Below are 18,198 nucleotides of genomic sequence, written 5' to 3'. Positions count from 1 at the left end.
GCTCTCGCCCGCACCAATTGTCCTGCCTTTTTGTCTGGCTGACACGGCTGCCCAGGAAGTGGAAGGAAGGGAAGCCAAAGCTGCACCCGACGCTCCCACTGAGAGAGGTTCCACAGCAGATGAGCTTCTGCCAATGCAGACCAGTCTTGGAGATTCAATCTCCTCCAACGAGGACACTTTATCAGCTATACTAAAGGCGCTCCATAAACTGGATGTTGCCACAATGAAGACAGCAGAGGAGGTAAAGGCTCTTGGAGCCAAGTTAGATAATGTTACTAAAACCTTTGAGCCGATGAACATTGAAACTAAAAGCTCACTTAAAAAGTTGCAAACTGAGGTACAATCATTACATGACTACAAAAATACTGGAATAAAAGATAGTACGTTCTTGCAACGGAAAATAGAAAATATAGAAAACTACAACCGTAGGCTGAATGTGAGAATCTTGAACTTTCTTAAATCTCCTAGAACCTCACCGTATGACATGTTTAAAAAATATGGGGTGGAAATACTTGGTTACTCTTCAGAATTTATTCCCCCTTCCCTTAAAAAGTCTCAGGAGATTATGGGAGGGGAAAATGCTCAATCTTCACAGGTTGACTTAAAAAATATATCTGCTATACTTGAAGAATCTATCTCTGAAGCAACATTATTGATATCTTTCATTTTCCAACAGGACTTGGATTCATTCATGAAGTTATACTTTAAATTATCAAAAAATTTGTTTTATGGTAAAAGAATTTGGGCGTACTTAGATGTGACAAAAGTTACTCAAGAAAGAAGGATACAGTTTTTGTCCTTAAGACAAGATATAATATCTCTGGGAGTATCTTTCCTTCTAGCTTACCCTTGTAAGTGTATTATGAAGAACACACAAATTAAGTATGTATTCTTTCTCCTAGATTAGTAAAAATCTTTTTGGAGCTGAAAAAGATAGTCTGATGAAGCCTACATAGGTGCATTGAATTAAAGGTAGAAAACTTTGAGTTATATTGTTATAGCCTTACTTTTTTTTTTTATATATATGCATTGTGATTAAGAAATTTACTTCTCCTATATACAGGCCATACTCCCCTTGTTATTGTGGTCTAAGGAAGGATATAAATTATTCCATCTTTTTATTTTTTGATGCCTTATATTAACTCTATTCTACTGTTTTTCTTTAACAAGAAGTTGTTTTTCTTGTAAATTTTTTTGAAAATATAAATAAAGGATTAAAAAAAAAAAAAAAAGCATCAAACGGATGGTTAGAGAGATGAAAAGTTTGTAATGGCATCAAATTCAAGAAACAGCATGGCGAAAAACAAGATGCGGGTGAGTTTGGTGCAGAAAGATGGGTCATGGAAGTGTTGCCATTAGTCAATGATGGATATGAACCATCTGATGTTTTCAACGCCGATGAGACGGGTCTGTACTGGCGTGCCATCCCTGACAGAACATTGGCTTTCAAACGCAGTGAAACTGTTGGCTTCAAGGTGCCAAAGAAACAATTGACATTGCTGCTCAGTTGCAATATAGACGGTAGTGAAAAGCTCGAGCCACTGGTGATTGGGAAGAATCAAAATCCTCGGTGATTCAAAAACATAAAACGCCTGCCTGTTGAATATGAAAGCAACAAAAACACATGGATGACAGCGACACTGTGGATTGAATGTTTGCAGAAGCTTGACAATCTGATGAGAAGGCCTAGGAGGCACATTGTAACGTGTGATAATTGCACAAGGAAAAACACAGCAATGACATAAGACTAACCAACATCAAACTCATGTTTCTGCCGCCAAACACGACCTCGTTGATCCAGCAGATAGACCAAGGGATAATTGCAAACTTCAAACGTCATTATAGGTCACTCGTCCTAAGATATGTGATGGCAGTGTTTGATGCAAGCACAGAATCCAGCCCCCAAGCTGCTGAGCTCGCGAGAAAAATGACGATGCTCGACTCTCTTCATATGGTACGTTGGACGAGCTTCGTTCACGCATCTGATGAGACAACTGAAGCTGACACTTCGTCCATTGAACTCCCAGTTGGACTCTCGACACAAGAGTTTGAGCTGTATGTCACTGTTGACAACGATGTGCCCACATCATCTGACAGCACTAATTCCGATATCTGTACAGTCATAAAGGACACTGCAGACAGCCAAGAGTCAGCTAAGGATGGAGATACTGCTGCTGTCATCATGACTAATGAAACACCTGCAGAGACTGTTTCCTTCTCGGACGCGCTGAAGTCCCTACACACACTGTGTTGTTATCTGGAGATAAATGGATGTCACGACTGTGGACAGTTTTACAGCATCAGTAGTCAGATACACAGCCTGAATTGTGCAATCTTCGTGCACAAAATAATAACTGATTATTTCAGGAGAATGTTGGTTTAAAAAAAGGTTTACAGTGTACATATTGCATTAGTTGGAACAGTGTTGTCTCTATAACTGAACCGTTTTACATTGTATTCGGTGTGTTTTTTGTTGAATCAAAGTTTTATTGCATCTGACTACAGCGTACTGTGATTTTTCATGAATAAAAAGTGGTACTCCGATTAAGCGCACACTCCGTTTAAGCGCACGTCGCGGTCTGATCCGAAGGGCTTGCATTTAAGCGGAGTTGACTGTACTTACAAAGCAACCCATTCTCTTTTTTCTCTTAGAAACATTTGGAACATAGGGATTTCCAGTATCTACAGCTTCAAAGAAATGATCACCTATCATGTTGTTATTAGCAAACACCTCTATTCTGTATCCAGTTAAGCTGGATGAGAGCCAAGAACTCAATACAAAACTTCAACTCTGATCTCTTTGACAAAGAGAGCTGTTAAATGTCTGCCTGGACCAAAAGATAAGGTCAGACACAATGACACACAAAAGCTCCTGAAAAAAAGAATACATTTAAAAGAAGGAAAAACAGATTTTCTACAACTCATTAATAACATGTCAAGGTACCTTTGACCCCTCTATACACAGCACAAAGGGCCAGATTCACGAACCTGTCCAATCGGGCTCGATCCGGGCAGGTCCGATGAATTCTTAAAACAAAAATATGCAAATGGAGGCGATTGGAGGAATGCTCCCATCTGCCTGCCCGGATCGCTGGTGTGCGATCTCCATGCTTGGGCAGACCATCTGCTTTTCCTGCAGATGGTCTGCGCATGTGTTTTGTGTCCTTTTTCTTTTTAACTGTTTTGTGTCCTTTTTCTTTTTAACTGTTTTTAACTCTCCTGCTCTTCCAGGGAAGGGCTTTTATTATCCCCGGCGGCAGCAGCCTCGTCCCTTTGCCGACACTCAGCTGGTCATGCCCTGCTCTCTGCGCCTTCCCTGCAGTGCGGGCCCGCGGTTTAAAGCGGGGCTGCACTGTGGCGTAGGAGGCATACTTTAAACCCGCGGGCTCGCACTGCAGGAAAGGCGGCAGAGATCCAGGGCTCGGAGCAGAGAGGAAGCAGGGCAGGGAAAAAACCTCCGGGAGCAGAGTGCAGGGCAGCAGTAGAAGATCGGGGCAGCCAAAAGGAAAGGAACTGTAGAAGTTCTTTGTAAAACCGTGTGACATGTTATACTTTTGGAGCTCAGCACGGGGCGCATTTATTTCAGCTCACCCACAGCTGAAGAGCGGTTCCACAGCTAGATTCAAGGGAGATTGGGGCAGAGTGCAGGGCGGCAATGGAGCAGGAGAGTCGGCAGAGACGTGTGTGACTGGTCCCCAGTAGTTGCTTCTATTCTTGATCGGCCAACCCAATAGGTGTCCCAATTTTCTTTTGTGAATCGCACCCCTGTCCACTTTGCAAGCGTTTCTCCTCATTTGCATGCACGGATTCAAAGCGGATCGCAGGAATTAAAAGGTATCGCCTCAGCTGTCAGTGATCTGCTAATGGAAACACATTTTGGTTCCTAGGAATTTATAGCCCTGCCTAGCATTCTTCACACAGAGGCCAATACAGAAAGGCAGGTGGTAGAGCTGTGTGCAGATTTCTGGCTTCTACTGCAAGGCAAGCGTAATACTGTAGCATGCAAGAAGCTACTCACATGCAAATGTTATGTGCAGAAAACCTGCAGCAAATGTGGAAGGAGCATGCCTGATACATGCACACAAAGTTTCCTAGCAAGCGAAGCTTCTTGTGTTGATATTCAAACACAACCCACAAGTGTCAGCACACATTAGTGCTTGTTCTTCTGTGCCTAAATAGGAACCTCACAAAACTGTAGATGATCTGCGCATGCTAAAGAGCAGCAACCTTTTTTGCTTTTTATGTTTTTGTTTTTACTCTTCGTGAGCCCATGGTTTTAACCCGCGGGTTAAAACCACAGGCTCGTAGTGCGGGGAAGGGCAGGAGAGTCGGGCGGCAGGAGAGCAGATTTGGGGCAGTGGGGCAGCAGGGCAGCAGGAGAAAATCGCTGCAGAGAGTCGGGGTAGAAAGAGCAGGAAAGACAGCAGGCAGAGCAGGAGATGGCAGTTGTAAAGCTGTGAACGACTGGTCCCAAGCAGTCGCTTGTTTGTACATGAAACGGAAGGAAAGTAGGAGAGGGAAAGGTTGTTTAAAATACATCGAAGTAAAATTAATAAAAAAGGACGGTAAATGGGGAGTGGCAAAAACATTAGGAGGGGAATCATTTCAAAATAAGTATTAGATATTACAAAGCTTCACAAGAATCAAGGGGTTAAGAGGCTGAATATAGTACTAAAGAGAAAAGGCATCTTTAAAGAGGAAGGTTTTAAGTTTGGCTTTAAATTTTTCCAGGAAGTTCTCTAATCGAACAACTAAAGAAGGGCATTCCACAGAGAGGGAGCGGTGACTGAAAAGATGGATTTTCGGGTAGTAGTGCTGCCTGATTCAGGAAAAAAAATTTCGATTTGATTCGATTTTCCTGCCCAATTGGGTGTTTGTTTTTCAAACATCCTCGTGGGTTTATTTTATAGCCTCTTCACCCCCTTTGCCTTCTCCTAACCACACCGGCGCTGTGGTATAAACAAAATAAACAAACAAAAAAGACTTTTCCTCTCTCTGTTAAATTCTAGCTCACGTTTGCGGTCTAACACCAGCTCTGGCAGGATACACATTTCAAATCTGACATATTGTAATCACAAAACAGAAAATAAAATTAGTTTTTCTACCTTTTGTTGTCTGATCATTATACAAATCTTGTTGGTCCCAGGCTCTGGTTGTCTTCTGATAACTTGCTTGCCAGGGTCTCCCTTCTTTCTTCTTTCTCTGTGCTAACCATCCATCTGCCATCCCTGTCCTCCCCCTCCGTTTCCCTTCCCTCCCCAGGAGGTCTGGCATCTTTCCTTTTTTTCATCTCCCTCCACAGATCCACCTTTTCTTAACTACCCTTTCTTCCAGCATCTATCCCCCCTTCCCCACCACCCCAGGGTCCATCATCTCTCCCTTTCTGTAACTTTCATCCCTAAATCCCATGGTCCATCATGTCTCTCCCTCTCCTCTATTTTCAGACCCATTATTTCTTCCCCCCCCCAAAGTCCGGCATATGCACGTCTCTTTGAACCCCCCCTTCCTTCCCTCCGTGTACTGAAGGCCTGCATCCCCCCAAAGGCCTGCCTGCCTATCCCCTCCCTTGAAGGTCTGTCCCCCCTGAAGGCCTGCATCTCCCCCTGAAGACCTGTCCCCCCCCCCTTGAAGGCCTGCATCCCACCCTGAAGGCCTGCCTGCATCCCACCCCCAAAGGCCTGCCTGTCCTCCTTAAAGGCCTGTCCCCCCCCGAAAGGCCTTTCTCCCCTCCCCTTGGAGGCCTGTCCCCCTCTTTGAAGGCCTGCATCCCACCCCAAAGGCCTGCCTGTCCCCCTTAAAGGCCTGCATCCCACCAAAGGCCTGTCTCCCCCCCTTGAAGGCCTGTCCCCCCCTGAAGGCCTGCCCGCCCCACCCCTGAAGGCCTGTCCCCCCTTGAAGGCCTGCATCCTCCCCGAAAACCTGCCTGCCTATCCCCTCCCTTGAAGGTCTGTCCCCCCTGAAGGCCTGCACCTCCCCCTGAAGACCTGTCCCCCCCTTGAAGGCCTGCATCCCACCCCTGAAGGCCTGCCTGCATCCCACCTCCAAAGGCCTGCCTGTCCCCGTTAAAGGCCTGTCTTCCCCCCTTGAAGGCCTGCATCCCCCGAAGGCCTGTCTCCCTCCCTTGAAGGCCTGTCCCCCCTAAAAGCCTGCCCGCCCCACCCTGAGAGCCTGCCCGCCCCACCCCAAGGACTGCTCACCCCCCCCCCCCCCGGCCTTCCTGCACCGGCGTTTACCTTAACGAAGCAGCCTGCAGCAAGATCGTGATGCCAGTGAACTTTGCACTGCTTCGGAGCTGTTTCCTCCGCCGCGGTCCCGCTCCTCCTCTGATGTCAGAGGAGGGGCGGGACCGCGGCGGAGGAAACAGCTCCGAAGCAGTGCATAGTTCACTGGCATCGCGATCTTGCTGCAGGCTGCTTCGTTAAGGTAAACGCCGGTGCGGGGAGGCCAGGGGAGGGAAGTGAGATGCCGGGGAGGCCAGAAGGGGAAGCGAGATGCCGAGTGGGAAGTGAGATGTGGGGGGGAGGAAGCCGGACACCACGGGGGGGAATTGGACAGCAGCACTAACCGACTGAGGCTCTTCCCTCGCCTTCTAAAGCAGGTGTGGCAGCGGCCGGCCAGCAAGAGCAGCGCTTCCACTCCTGCTTTAGGGGGCGAGGGGGGAGGGTCAGCCGAATCGGGAAGCCGATTTTTTTTTTTTAATCAATTCGAATCGATTCACCCGAAGTGAATCAGTGAACCGATTCAAATCGTGAATCGGGCAACATTAGCGGGTAGTATCGCAGAATCACTGCCTGCCATCATTTCAATGCCATTCCCTTCATTTGCATGCGCAGATCGGAGGATGATGGGACAGAGGTTAATGAATCAGGTCGGAGGGAAATCGGGTCGCAAAGGGGTCGCAAACCAATCGGTACACAATTTGCTTAGTGAATCTAGCCCTTAGAGTACAGTTTAGGAATCTTTGATTATGTACTGTAATTAGTTATAGAGGGTGGTTTAACCCTTGTTTTTTTAGCAGTCCCCGAGTGCTAGGGAGGCAAAATTCCTAGACGTCATAAGATGACTGCTTCTTAAAGCAACTGAACAGGAACCGACAAGAGATGGAGCTATTTTAGATTTGGTCCTTAATGGAATGCAAGGCATAGTACAGGAATTAACCGTGTTGGGTCCATTGGGAAACAGTGATAAAATGATCAAATTTGAGTTGATACCAGGAGTGACATCACAAAAGAAATCTACTGTAGAGGCATTTAATTTTCGAAAGGGCAACTATGATAAATTAAGAAAATGGTTAAAAGAAGCTAAAAGGATCAGTTGCAAAAGTTAGGACTGTAAACCAGGTGTGGATGTTATTTAAAAATACCACTGTGGATGCCCAGACCAGATGCATTCCACGTATTAGCAAAGGTAGAAATAAGAGCCGGCATGGTTAAAAGGTGAAGTGAAAGAGACTACCGTATTTCCCCGCAAATAGGCTGCCCCTCTGCCTAGGCCGCACCCATGTATAGGCCGCAGAAAAGGCGACCTATGTTTAAAAAATGCAAGATAAGCTGCCCCATGGTATTAGCTGCAGCTTATCTTCCGGTACGTCCCCTCACACCCCCCCCCCCCGGTACCTCCTTCAAAACCCTCTCGCTGGATGGCACACGGCTCGAATCTCCAGTGGGGCATGGCAGCCGCAATCTCTTTGGCATCTGGCTTGTCCCCGCACCGCCCACTGAATGGCCGACGTCAGTTCTCATGAGACTTAAGAGATTCACGAGAACTGACATCAGCCACTCAGCAAGCAGTGCAGGGGCAGGCCAGATGCCGAAGAGATTGCGGCTGCCCTGCACCGCTGGAGATTTGAGCTGTCCAGCGAGGAGGCTCCGAAAAAGATACTGGGGGTGGAGGGAATGATTTAAAATTGATACATAGGGCCCTGCTCTCTTTTCATACATGTTATATATACTTTTCTTAGTGTCCCTTGCTCTGCTTGGCTGATGCTTTTCCGTTGTGTCTCTTGGAATGTTAATGGGGTCACTTCACCTGTGAAAAGGCAGGAGATTTTAAGAGCCCTGAACCGTCAGAAGGCGGATGTGGCTTTCTTGCAAGACACCCATTTGACTGATACTGAGCATGCTAAGTTTCAGTGATGGTGGGTGGGTCACCAACTGGGGTCTTAGGCGGATCATAGGAAGGCAGGGGTCTTGATTTTGGTGCACAAAAGGGATTTTGTTCTCTGTCACAGACCGTTGGATAGATCCGTGGGGCCGCTATATTATTGCTCATGTAGTATATTATTGCTCATGTAGTAATGGATCGTCAGAAGATGTTATTATGTAACGTTTATGGGCCCAACTCTTATGATAAAGGTTTCTTTAACTCGCTTATTACCAGACTGAGTCATCATCACGCTATCCCTATTTTAATGGGGGGTATTTTAATTGTGTTCATAATCCCTCATTAGATAAATCTCATCCCTTGCCCCATGATCGTATTCAGCCTACCAAAGGGATTCCCCTGTTGTGTGCTTCCCTGGATGTTGTTGATATATGGAGAATCTTACACCTCGGAACCAAAGATTTTACACACCTGTCTCAAGCTCATGTGACCTTATCCTGCATTGACTATTGGTTGATCTTGTGCTCTCTTTTTTCTAAGATTGAGGACGCAGACATTGGTTCCTTTGACGTTTCCGATCACACCATGATCCTATTTACTTTACGTTTGGATTTGACGGAGCCTGGGCCGTTTCATTGGTGATTCCCGCTTCAACCTTACCATGACTCGAAATTTCACGCCCATCTTCAAGAGAAATGGATAGATTACAAAGCCAATAATGAGGCTCACAGATCCGTTCCAGTTTTGTACTGGGAAACAGCTAAGGCAGTTCTTAGAAGGGAGATAATGTCTTATTCTAGCCATGTGTGGAAATGCCGAGATCAGGACATCTTACGGTTAGAACGACAGTTGTGCCTGGCCCACCAACTTTATGGACAACATCTGACACCAATGCATAAGTCGCACTTGTTGTCGCTGCAATGTACATTGCAGGAACTGTTACATGAGCGCACAAAAAGTCTATGGCTTACTACAAATTTCAGTTCCATCGATACGGTAACCACCACGGTCGCTTTCTGGCCAGAACGATTTGCCAGTTGCGAGGGCTGTCGAAGATCTTACAACTGAAATATTTGGGGGGTAGGTTGGTTCGGACGGACAGAGAAATCGCTGAGGTCTTTGCGGCATATTATAAAACTCTCTATGCCCCACCGGACGGGCTCTTGGATGACAATGCATATCTTGATAGCCTCTCGTTACAGGCCTACCGGAACCTGCTTGGGATCTTCTTAACATTCCATTTTCAGCAGAGGAGGTGACGATGGCGATCCAAGAGGGCCCCGTGTTGAAAGCACCTGGACCGGATGGTTATCATATGGAATTTTACAAATTCTTGCGTGACTCCTTGTCCCTAGTTCTGGCTGCTTCCTTTAATGCTTCTACACAGTTGGAATCTGTTCTTGACTCGCTTCTCACTGCAAGGATTATGGTACTCTTGAAGCCTAATAAGGATCCTACTTTGGTCTCCTCATATCATCCTATTTCGTTATTAAATGTGGAGGCGAAACTCTATGCTAAGATTCTGGCAAACCAATTAGCTCGTTGCCTGCCCTCATTAATAGCAGACCCTGTGACAAATCTAGTTCTCCTCCTAACTTTGTCACAGGAGTAACTAGGAAGAGCAGGAAACCCCTTTGCAGGAGAACTTACCAGATTGGCTCTGCTGAGTGTGAGAGCGCTGACCTCCCTTGCACCAAGATTGCTGAGTCAGACAGTGACAGCCAGGGAGAGTACAGACCAGCTACAGGTTACTCTTCCAAGCCTGCTGTTAGAGCTCATAAGACCTCAGGGGCAGGAAACTACATCTCCCAGAAAGGCAGAGACCTAGTAGGAAGCTGTCATGTGACCAGTCACAGCTGCAGAGGGAGCTTTCTCCCTTCTCCCTCTTTAGAGCAGGGAGGGGTGATTTGGAGCCTGTTAAAACGAGGCAGCTGAGACCCAGAGGGGGGGAGGAGCAGAGAAGCTGGGCATGTGAGCCTGCAAGGCAGCACAACTCAGCTCCCCAGCTGAATGCTGAAGAGCTGGGACGAGACTGTGATATGGTGGACTTGTCAGAGGTGTCTGAACTCACCAGAGAGAGACAGTCAGAGAGTTGGGAACCCATGGACACTGATATGCCAAGTATTCCTAGGGAGAGGTTGGAAGTGTTGTGATACTTTGTTGATGCTTACCTGTTTTTGTGAAGTTCTGGGACTAAGTTTATTTTGTGGGCAGAATTGTCTCACTTCCCAGAGCTAGGCTCTGAGGTATTCTCTCACACTGTTTGGTGCTTTAAAATGCTGGGACATTTGCAAACGACGGAGCATTTCTGCTTGCTCTCCTCACAGCTGGAAGCTAATTAACTACTGATAAGCTACTGCAGGGAACGTCAGCCACGGAGGAGCTCTGTTTTGTATAGTTCTTAGCTGCAGTCAGCCTGTGCCAGAGTTCTAGCTTTGAGCAGTATACTTTTGATTTTGGAAAAGTTTTATTTTCATGTAACCAGAGCCTTGTGAATTTTTTTTTATTGCTCCTCCATAGAAAGAGAGCACTGCTGAACCTACCTTTATCCTTTAAGGCTGGTGAAGAGGACTGAGTCGCAGAGACTGAAGTCCAGCTATAAGTCTGGTTTTGTGTTCTTCTTTGCTTTTGATTTTTGTTATAACATTCATTCTAGTGTTTGTGAAGCCAGTGTGACCAGGTTGGCCCTGTTTTGCATGTTTTGGTTTCTGAACAAATGTACTGGAAAATATCACAACTTACTGACAACATCAGAGCAATCTGACTCAAGGTTAGGAATAAAAGGTTACCTTTATTTTTGACTTTCCTGGGTGTGTGTGATTTCCTTGCCTGCTTTTACTGTGATCATTTTACCTGTTGGTTTCCACCCTAGGCCAGTGCCTAGGGAGCCTGAAGGATTCCCTATTTGGAGGGAACGCGCTGGGAGCAGTAGCGGTTGCTGTGAACCCAGCTCGCTGCGCGGTTCAAGAGCCTGGGTTGCGACAACCCGCAAGTTGGCTTTGTTCGAGGGTGTACCAGTACTCATAATATTCGATCTATATTGACCTCCTTAGAATATAATAATAATTTTATTTTTGTATACCATTATACCAGAAGTTCAAAGTGGTTCACAACAAGAGAATACATACAATCAGTAAATAGAATACATGATAAGATAGTCAATAGAGAATGCATCAGGAAGCATAGAGAGTTAAATGTGCGCATATCAAACAGCCGTGTCTTTAGTGATTTTCGAAAATCTAGGTAGAACGAAGCTTCTAGTATAGGTTTTCCAAGCCAATTATTCAGTTTGGCAGCCTGGAATGAGAGAATTCTGTCGAAGAACTTCTAGTATAGGCATGATTTTAAAGAAGGATAGTTAAATAAGTTTATTCTGTGTATACTCTTATTTGAGCTATTTAGAAAGAACTGGGAAGCAAGATAGACTGGTAGCATTCCAAAGGCCGCTTTATAGCAGAAACAAGAAAACTTGAATAGAACGCTGGACTCCACTGGCAACCAGTGAAGTTTTTGGTAAAACAGGGCGATGTGCTCCCATTTTTTTAATCCAAAAATGAGGCGAACCGCAATATTCTGAATTAGACTCAGCTTTTTGAGTATTTTTTAATAAGCTCCCAAATAGATAATATTGCAGTAATCTAATAGGCTCAGAATGGATGATTGCACCAGCAAGCGGAAAGAAGGCTCGTCAAAAAATTTTTTGATGGTGGGAAGTTTTCATAGGACTGAAATACATTTCTTAAACAGTAAGTCAACATGTTTTTCCAGAGTCAGATGTTTGTCAATCGTTATACCTAGTAATTTTATTGTCTGTTCAATATTATATTCCCACCCACTCATGTGAATCGTAGTTTCTTTTATCTTATCGTTGAGTGTTGCTAGAAAGAATTTGTTTTTTTCAGTATTTAATTTTAATTTGAAGGCGACATCCAGAGCTCAATCTGATTTATAATGTTTGCTAAGGAGTTAATAAAATCAGATGACAAATAGGTTAACGGTATGACTACAGTTATGTCATCTGCATAAATGTAGAAGTTGAGTTTTAGACTTTGCAGCAAATTACCCAATGAAATAAGATACACGTTAAACAGCATAGGGGATAGAGGGGAACCCTGCGGCACCCCGCAAGTGTTATCCCAGATATAAGAAAGGATGTCATCCTTAAACACTCGGTAGGATCTTTTGCCCAAGAAACCTTGAAACCAGTTTAAAACATTTCCTGCGATATCGATGGATTCCAGACAATTCAGTAAGATGGTATGGTTTATTAAGTCAAAGGCACAGCTCAGGTCCAACTGCAAAATCATAGCACTTGTGCCTTGACTGAAGAGGGAATGTAAGTAATTTAATAGCGAGGCCATAACTGTTTCGGTGCTGAAACCTGACCTGAAACCAGATTGGTTATTATGCAAAATATTGAACTTGTCTAAATAAGTTGTCAGTGCTGCATTTACTGTCCCTTCCATTAACTTGGTGATCAGCGGGATGCTTGCAATGGGTCTGAAATTAGCTATATTCTTTGATGATTCCTTGATATTCTTTTTGATAGGTGTTATCATAATTTGACCATGTTGTTCTGGGAAATTTCCTATGGATAGCTGGAGGTTAATCCAAACCAGTAGGTTGGTTTTGAAATTAATTGGGGCCATCTTCATTACATTTGGAGGTCAACTGTCCAATCTACAGTATGATTTGACATACTTGTTGTAAAACTTGTTGAATGTTTGCCAATCAATCTTAGAGAAATTAGACCAGCTTAAATCTACTTTAGGGACTTTCGCCATGCCATTCCATCTCTTTTAATTAGTTTTGACGCTGAGAAGGCGTTCGACCGCATTTCCTGGAACTTTCTGTTTGCAGTACTGGAGCACTATGGACTGATGGTTTTTTTCAGACTGCAGTGCGGACCTTATACCGGTCCCCTACGGCTTCTGTATGGGTTAATGGTCTCGCTTCCTCTCCTTTCGAGATATACCGGGGTACCAGGCAGGGTTGCCCTCTTTCACCTTTGCTGTTTGCCATGACCTTGGATCCCTTGATTCGAGACGTCTTGAGTAATGGGGCTATCTCAGGGATTCACATAGGTACAACAGAATTTAAGATCTCGACCTTTGCTGATGACTTTTTGGTCCATCTTTCTGACCCGGTGGGGTCATTGTCTGGCTTGATGGAGACCTTTCGAGATTATGGCAATTTTTCTGGATTCAAATTAAATTTGGATAAATCGTTAGCCCTCCCCACCTTACCCTCCGTGAAGGATTCTTGGCTGGGGCCCTTTCCTCTAGAGTGGGCGACGTCCTCTTTTCGTTACCTTGGTATTGTTCTTACCACCACTACAAGTACCTTATACCGCCAGTGTGGATCTGTTGCTGCGTTACACGGAGGAGCATCTTGCAAGGTGGTCCCCTCTCCCTCTCTCTTTATATGGACGGATCCAATTATTTGGAATGGTCCTTTTTCCTAAATGGCTTTAAGTACTACAGATGTTACCGATCTGGTTGCTGCAAAAGGACATTGGGCGTTTTGTGCTCTTTACTATCTCGTTTCTGTTGGAGGGGGAGGAAGCCAAGACTGGCCCTGAAATATATTGGCGGACTGTGGAGATGAGGGGGGCAGAGGAATACTTGATTTCCAGTTTTATAACTTGGCTTGTTTGATGCGCTACCTCGGTGATTGGTTTTCGGATAGACAGTACTATACCCAAAGCCTTGGAAAAGGCACTGTTTGCTCCTTGGCATATTCTTTCCTTGCTCCATGCTCCTCGGTCCCTGATTCCTCCCTCTTTTAGATCCAGTTTGCTTCTTGGTTCATTAAGGGCGATTTGGTTTTTTCTCTTGAAAGCCTGGGGCGGATATCCTCGGGTTTCTCGATACTTGCCTATTCGGGGCAATTTGTCCTTCCCACTGGGATCGGATAGCATTAGTTTCCGGCATCTTGCATCAAGGAGTACAACGTTTTTAACTCATATCCTAACTGATACTGGCTTCTTGTCCTGATGGGCGGATCTTCAAGCTCAATGCCCTTTCCTGAGTGTGGATTTCTTAGCCTATCATCAACTCCAGCATTATGTCCAATCTCTGGACTCCGGGGCTTTAACCCTGGGTGTTAATGCTCGGTTTCGTGAGCTTTTAGCCCCCTACTTGGAAAATGGGTTTACTGTCTCTGACAAAGTTCCTCATGAAAGGCTCTTAAGAAAATTGAAGAGTCATGGGATAGGTGGCAAAGATCAGTTGTGAATTGGTTATCGGATAGAAAACAGAGGGTAGAGTTGAATGGTCATTTTTCTCAAGGGAGAAGAGTAAACAGTAGAGTGCTGTAGGGATCTGTACTGGGACTGTTGCTATGTAATTTATTTATAAATGATGTGGAAATTGGAATGATGCATGAGGCGATTCCAGCTAAGCTAAGTTTTACTGTGTCAGATCCAGCTAAGCTAAGCTTTAGTGGGTCAGTCCAATGTCCATCAAGCCCAGTAGCCCGTTCTCACGGTGGCCAATCCAGGTCAGTACCTGGCCAGACCTCAAGGAGTAGCAACATTCCATGCTACCGATCCAGGGCAAGCAGTGGCTTCCCCCATGTCTTTCTCAATAACAGACTATAGACTTTTCCTCCAGGAAATTGCCAAACCTTTCTTAAAACCTGCTATGCTATCTGCTTTTACCACAACCTCTGGCAATGCGTTCCAGAGCTTAACTATTCTGAGTGAAAAAATATTTCCTCCTATTGGTTTTAAAAGTATTTCCCTGTAACTTCCAGTGTCTCCTAGTCTTTGTAATGTTCCTATGTGACTAACCTGGATTTTTTTTTTAATGTCCATTGTTTCTTCCCATGAAGAGGATGTGAGAATGTGAAAAATATAGTACTTTGTACAAGATTTTAATTTTTCTTATGTGTGGAATTAATATAAAAATTCTCAATAAAATTGTATTTATGTTACCATGGGGGCCCCAACACACTTGTTTGTCAAGGACCTAATAAATAGGGGGAGGAAGAAACCAAAGCAGCATTCTGACCAGGGCAGGATTAATTATTTGAGGGCCCCTAGGCAAACAAGTACACTGGGTCCCCTGTCCACCCCCCCCCCCCCCGCCCTGCCCCTATTTATCTGTTTTCTTATTTACTTATTTCCACTTGTCTTTCTTTTCCTTTTTTTAAAAAATTCAAAACAAACAAAGATTAGCATACCAGTGCACAGTTTTTCTTCTACGCATCCCCCAAACATCTCTGAACAAATCCCCCTTCTTTCCCTTCCCACCTACTTACCCATGATTTTAACTCTGAACCCTTTCCATACATATATAAAAGTGCATCATACACTCAGTGCCATGGCCCCACAAATACCGGGAAGGGGTGGGGAGCAGGAAAACCTCTCTCCCCATCCCAAGTTAGAAATCTTAAGGCAATGGGTCCCTTTCTTTGCACTCCACCAACCTACCATATGAGGCCCCCGCACCTACTGCTCCTCCGCGCTGACCTCTCTCCCGCGGGGGAGCCAGATACAGCCAAACAGAGCCTGAAGTTTATGTTGACAAGGACCGCAACGAGAACCCACTTGTGCACCTCTGCAAAAGCCAGGGCGAGAAAGCCAGGAGTTAGCGACACCGGGAAAGAACAGCAGGAACCGAGGTGCACCTGCAACCAGCCAATGGAAAGCCGCTGACCCCGCCCCCTGCATTGACTGCGACCTGCGCGCCAGGGAGGAGAGAGTGGGAGGGGCGGCGCGAGAGAATATTGCTTCTCCTGGGCTCTCCATGCTCGCGTACTCCCTTTTTCTTTCTCAGTGGTTTTTATTTTATTTACACTTGATGTGCATTTCAGTGCTTGATGTGACACAGAGAACAGTTTATGTTTTCCTTTTCCTATTTCATTCCATTATAAATTCCTTTATGTGTTACAGCCCACAATCACCGCACCGGTGGGCCTCCCTGACCATTTTGGCCCCCCTGACCATTTCGGGCCCTAGGCCTGTGCCTACTGGGCCTACCATTTAATCAAGCCCTGATTCTGATTACAAGGTTTGCCTAACCTTGTTTTCTTTCCAGCACTGTATGCCGTTCAATTATTCGCCTTAGGGTTACCATATGGCTCCAGAAAAAAGACGGATTTTACTTCCATTGCTTTCAATGGAATCGAAACCTAGATGTTTCAATCTGTCCTTTTTTTTGGAGCCACGTGGTAACCCTATTCAGGGCACACTCTCATGTCGCCATTTCATTTATCCTACCTGTATCCCGTGACATTTCTGCCCACCACTAAGTGCTTTGGCTCATTGTCGCAGAGGTAAACGTTAAAGTCATTTTCTGGTAGCAAGTCCACATCATGGAATATAAAGCAGTCCCATTTCTCCTCCTTTAGGGCCTCCAGATAGCCTACATTCAGCAGCTTTCCCCGATTGAATCTACCATTCCCAGCCTGTAAAGGAGAAGAAGGTGTTTCTTAAATCAGGAACCATTTTAAAATTTACCCTCCAAATGCATAAAAATCTTTAATGCAAGGAAAGTCAATGTAAATTCTCTAGCATTCATTAATCACATTTTGCACACAATTTCTGAAACAAATTGAAAAAAAAGTTTCAAAAATTGGACACATAATCCAAAAACAAACCAAGTAATTTTAGTGCATGAAGTACCCTCTCTCCCCAAACATATTTATGACGACCTCTTGAACAGTGCAAACAAAAATACATTGGGGAAGCCACTACTTGCCCTGGTATCAGTTGCATGTAATGTTGGAATTATTTGAGTTTCTGCCAGTGACATAATCTGGATTGGCCACTATTGGAGACAGGATACTGGGCTAAATGGACCATTGGTCTGACCCAGTATGGCTGTTCTTATGTTCTTAGCTCAAATGCTTACATTACTAGACTGAGTGGCTTGTTTCTTGTCCCCATTGATGTTTGTGTAAAAAGCTTTATAAAATTCTCAGAAAAGTTTTTAAAAAAAATAAAATTGTGTGCTTACGTGATCTACACATAGGCATTTCCATGAGTGGGTTAGAGTAGACATATGAATTTTATCAGTTATGCCTGTACCTCCATTTTACACCTTCTTCAGAGTAAATTTACACCTCATCATTTGGGTACTGCTGGCACTTGATCTAGGAGCCTAATTTTATAAAGGGACATTGTTCTGCCCCTGGCAGTTTCATACTAGTTTATGACATAACTAAGATGTGTTTAATATTATTCTCACACTATAGAACTTTAATGCTGCAGTCATTTTCTGCTATAGTGTGTGAGCAATGTCTTGTGTGCAATGTAGTCTCATGCATGCTGCAGGCACTCTTGCTTACCTGTATAAGCTTCACTGCCAATGGTCTTCTCTTAAGACCTCCTCCCTTTTCCTTTCATCTAAGCTTGAGTCCTTTGTCTCACTGTTGCTATTTTCTTGTCACTTCTGCAAACTTTGCTCTGATGTTTCAGCTAAGGTATGACCTCTCTCAGGTACCTGTTGCAAAGCTTTGTCCCTATTGGTCTCTTTTCTTTTCTCCCCTAGCCTTATGGGTATTCCCTGAGGACTCTGTCTCAGGGCCAGTCACGCTTCTGCTTCTATCTGAAACCCCATGTGGCTCTATCCCTTCCCAACAAAAAGCCAGTCTTTTCACCTTAAGCTATCCAACCACATGTATGAATAATTCAGTATTTCATCTCTGGAACTTGGAATACCTGTCTAACTATTCCCTCATCTCTGCCACAAAGTTACTGTTCTTCAAATCTTCACCTCCAGCTACAATAGTCAAAATTCCACAAACTGTAAGTACATCTACTATATTTATTCAGAAAATTAGAAGGGCTTCTCAAGTGTGCATTGGTGTGTTAAAATTTAACTCTCTGGAAATTATAACCTTATGCATGCTTAAAGAGTCCTGGACTGCAGCAGCATGCTATATGAGTCCAGAATAGATATAGATATTTATGTTGTCATTATAAAAACGGATGCATAAACATCCAGTTAGCAGATTGTAAAAACCAGGTAAGTACCAATGTCTTGGCCAGCAATAATATCCAGCTCAAAAATCAAGGAACTCAAAATATCAAAGCATACTGTGAAAGAAAAAATACCAACTGCCTCATAGCTACTCACTGTTTCAGTT

The 18,198-nt window shown here is 44.6% G+C and overlaps 1 protein-coding gene across 4 annotated transcripts in view; it reads right to left on the bottom strand.

Annotated features, from left to right (window-relative positions):
* B4GALT4 (beta-1,4-galactosyltransferase 4) overlaps nucleotides 1–18,198 on the bottom strand; it is a 145,579-nt gene that overhangs the window by 64,619 nt on the left and 62,762 nt on the right. For all 4 annotated transcript variants that reach the window (XM_033943443.1, XM_033943442.1, XM_033943444.1 and 1 more), the window contains exon 4: nucleotides 16,328–16,515. In XM_033943443.1, coding sequence (XP_033799334.1) covers nucleotides 16,328–16,515 — 188 coding nt within the window. The remainder of the gene's footprint in view (nucleotides 1–16,327; nucleotides 16,516–18,198) is intronic.

This window comes from Geotrypetes seraphini, chromosome 4, assembly GCF_902459505.1.
Source record: "Geotrypetes seraphini chromosome 4, aGeoSer1.1, whole genome shotgun sequence".
Lineage (NCBI taxonomy): Eukaryota > Metazoa > Chordata > Amphibia > Gymnophiona > Dermophiidae > Geotrypetes > Geotrypetes seraphini.
The sequence above is the reverse complement of the archived record's forward strand: the minus strand, read 5'-3'. Positions and strand labels throughout refer to the sequence as shown.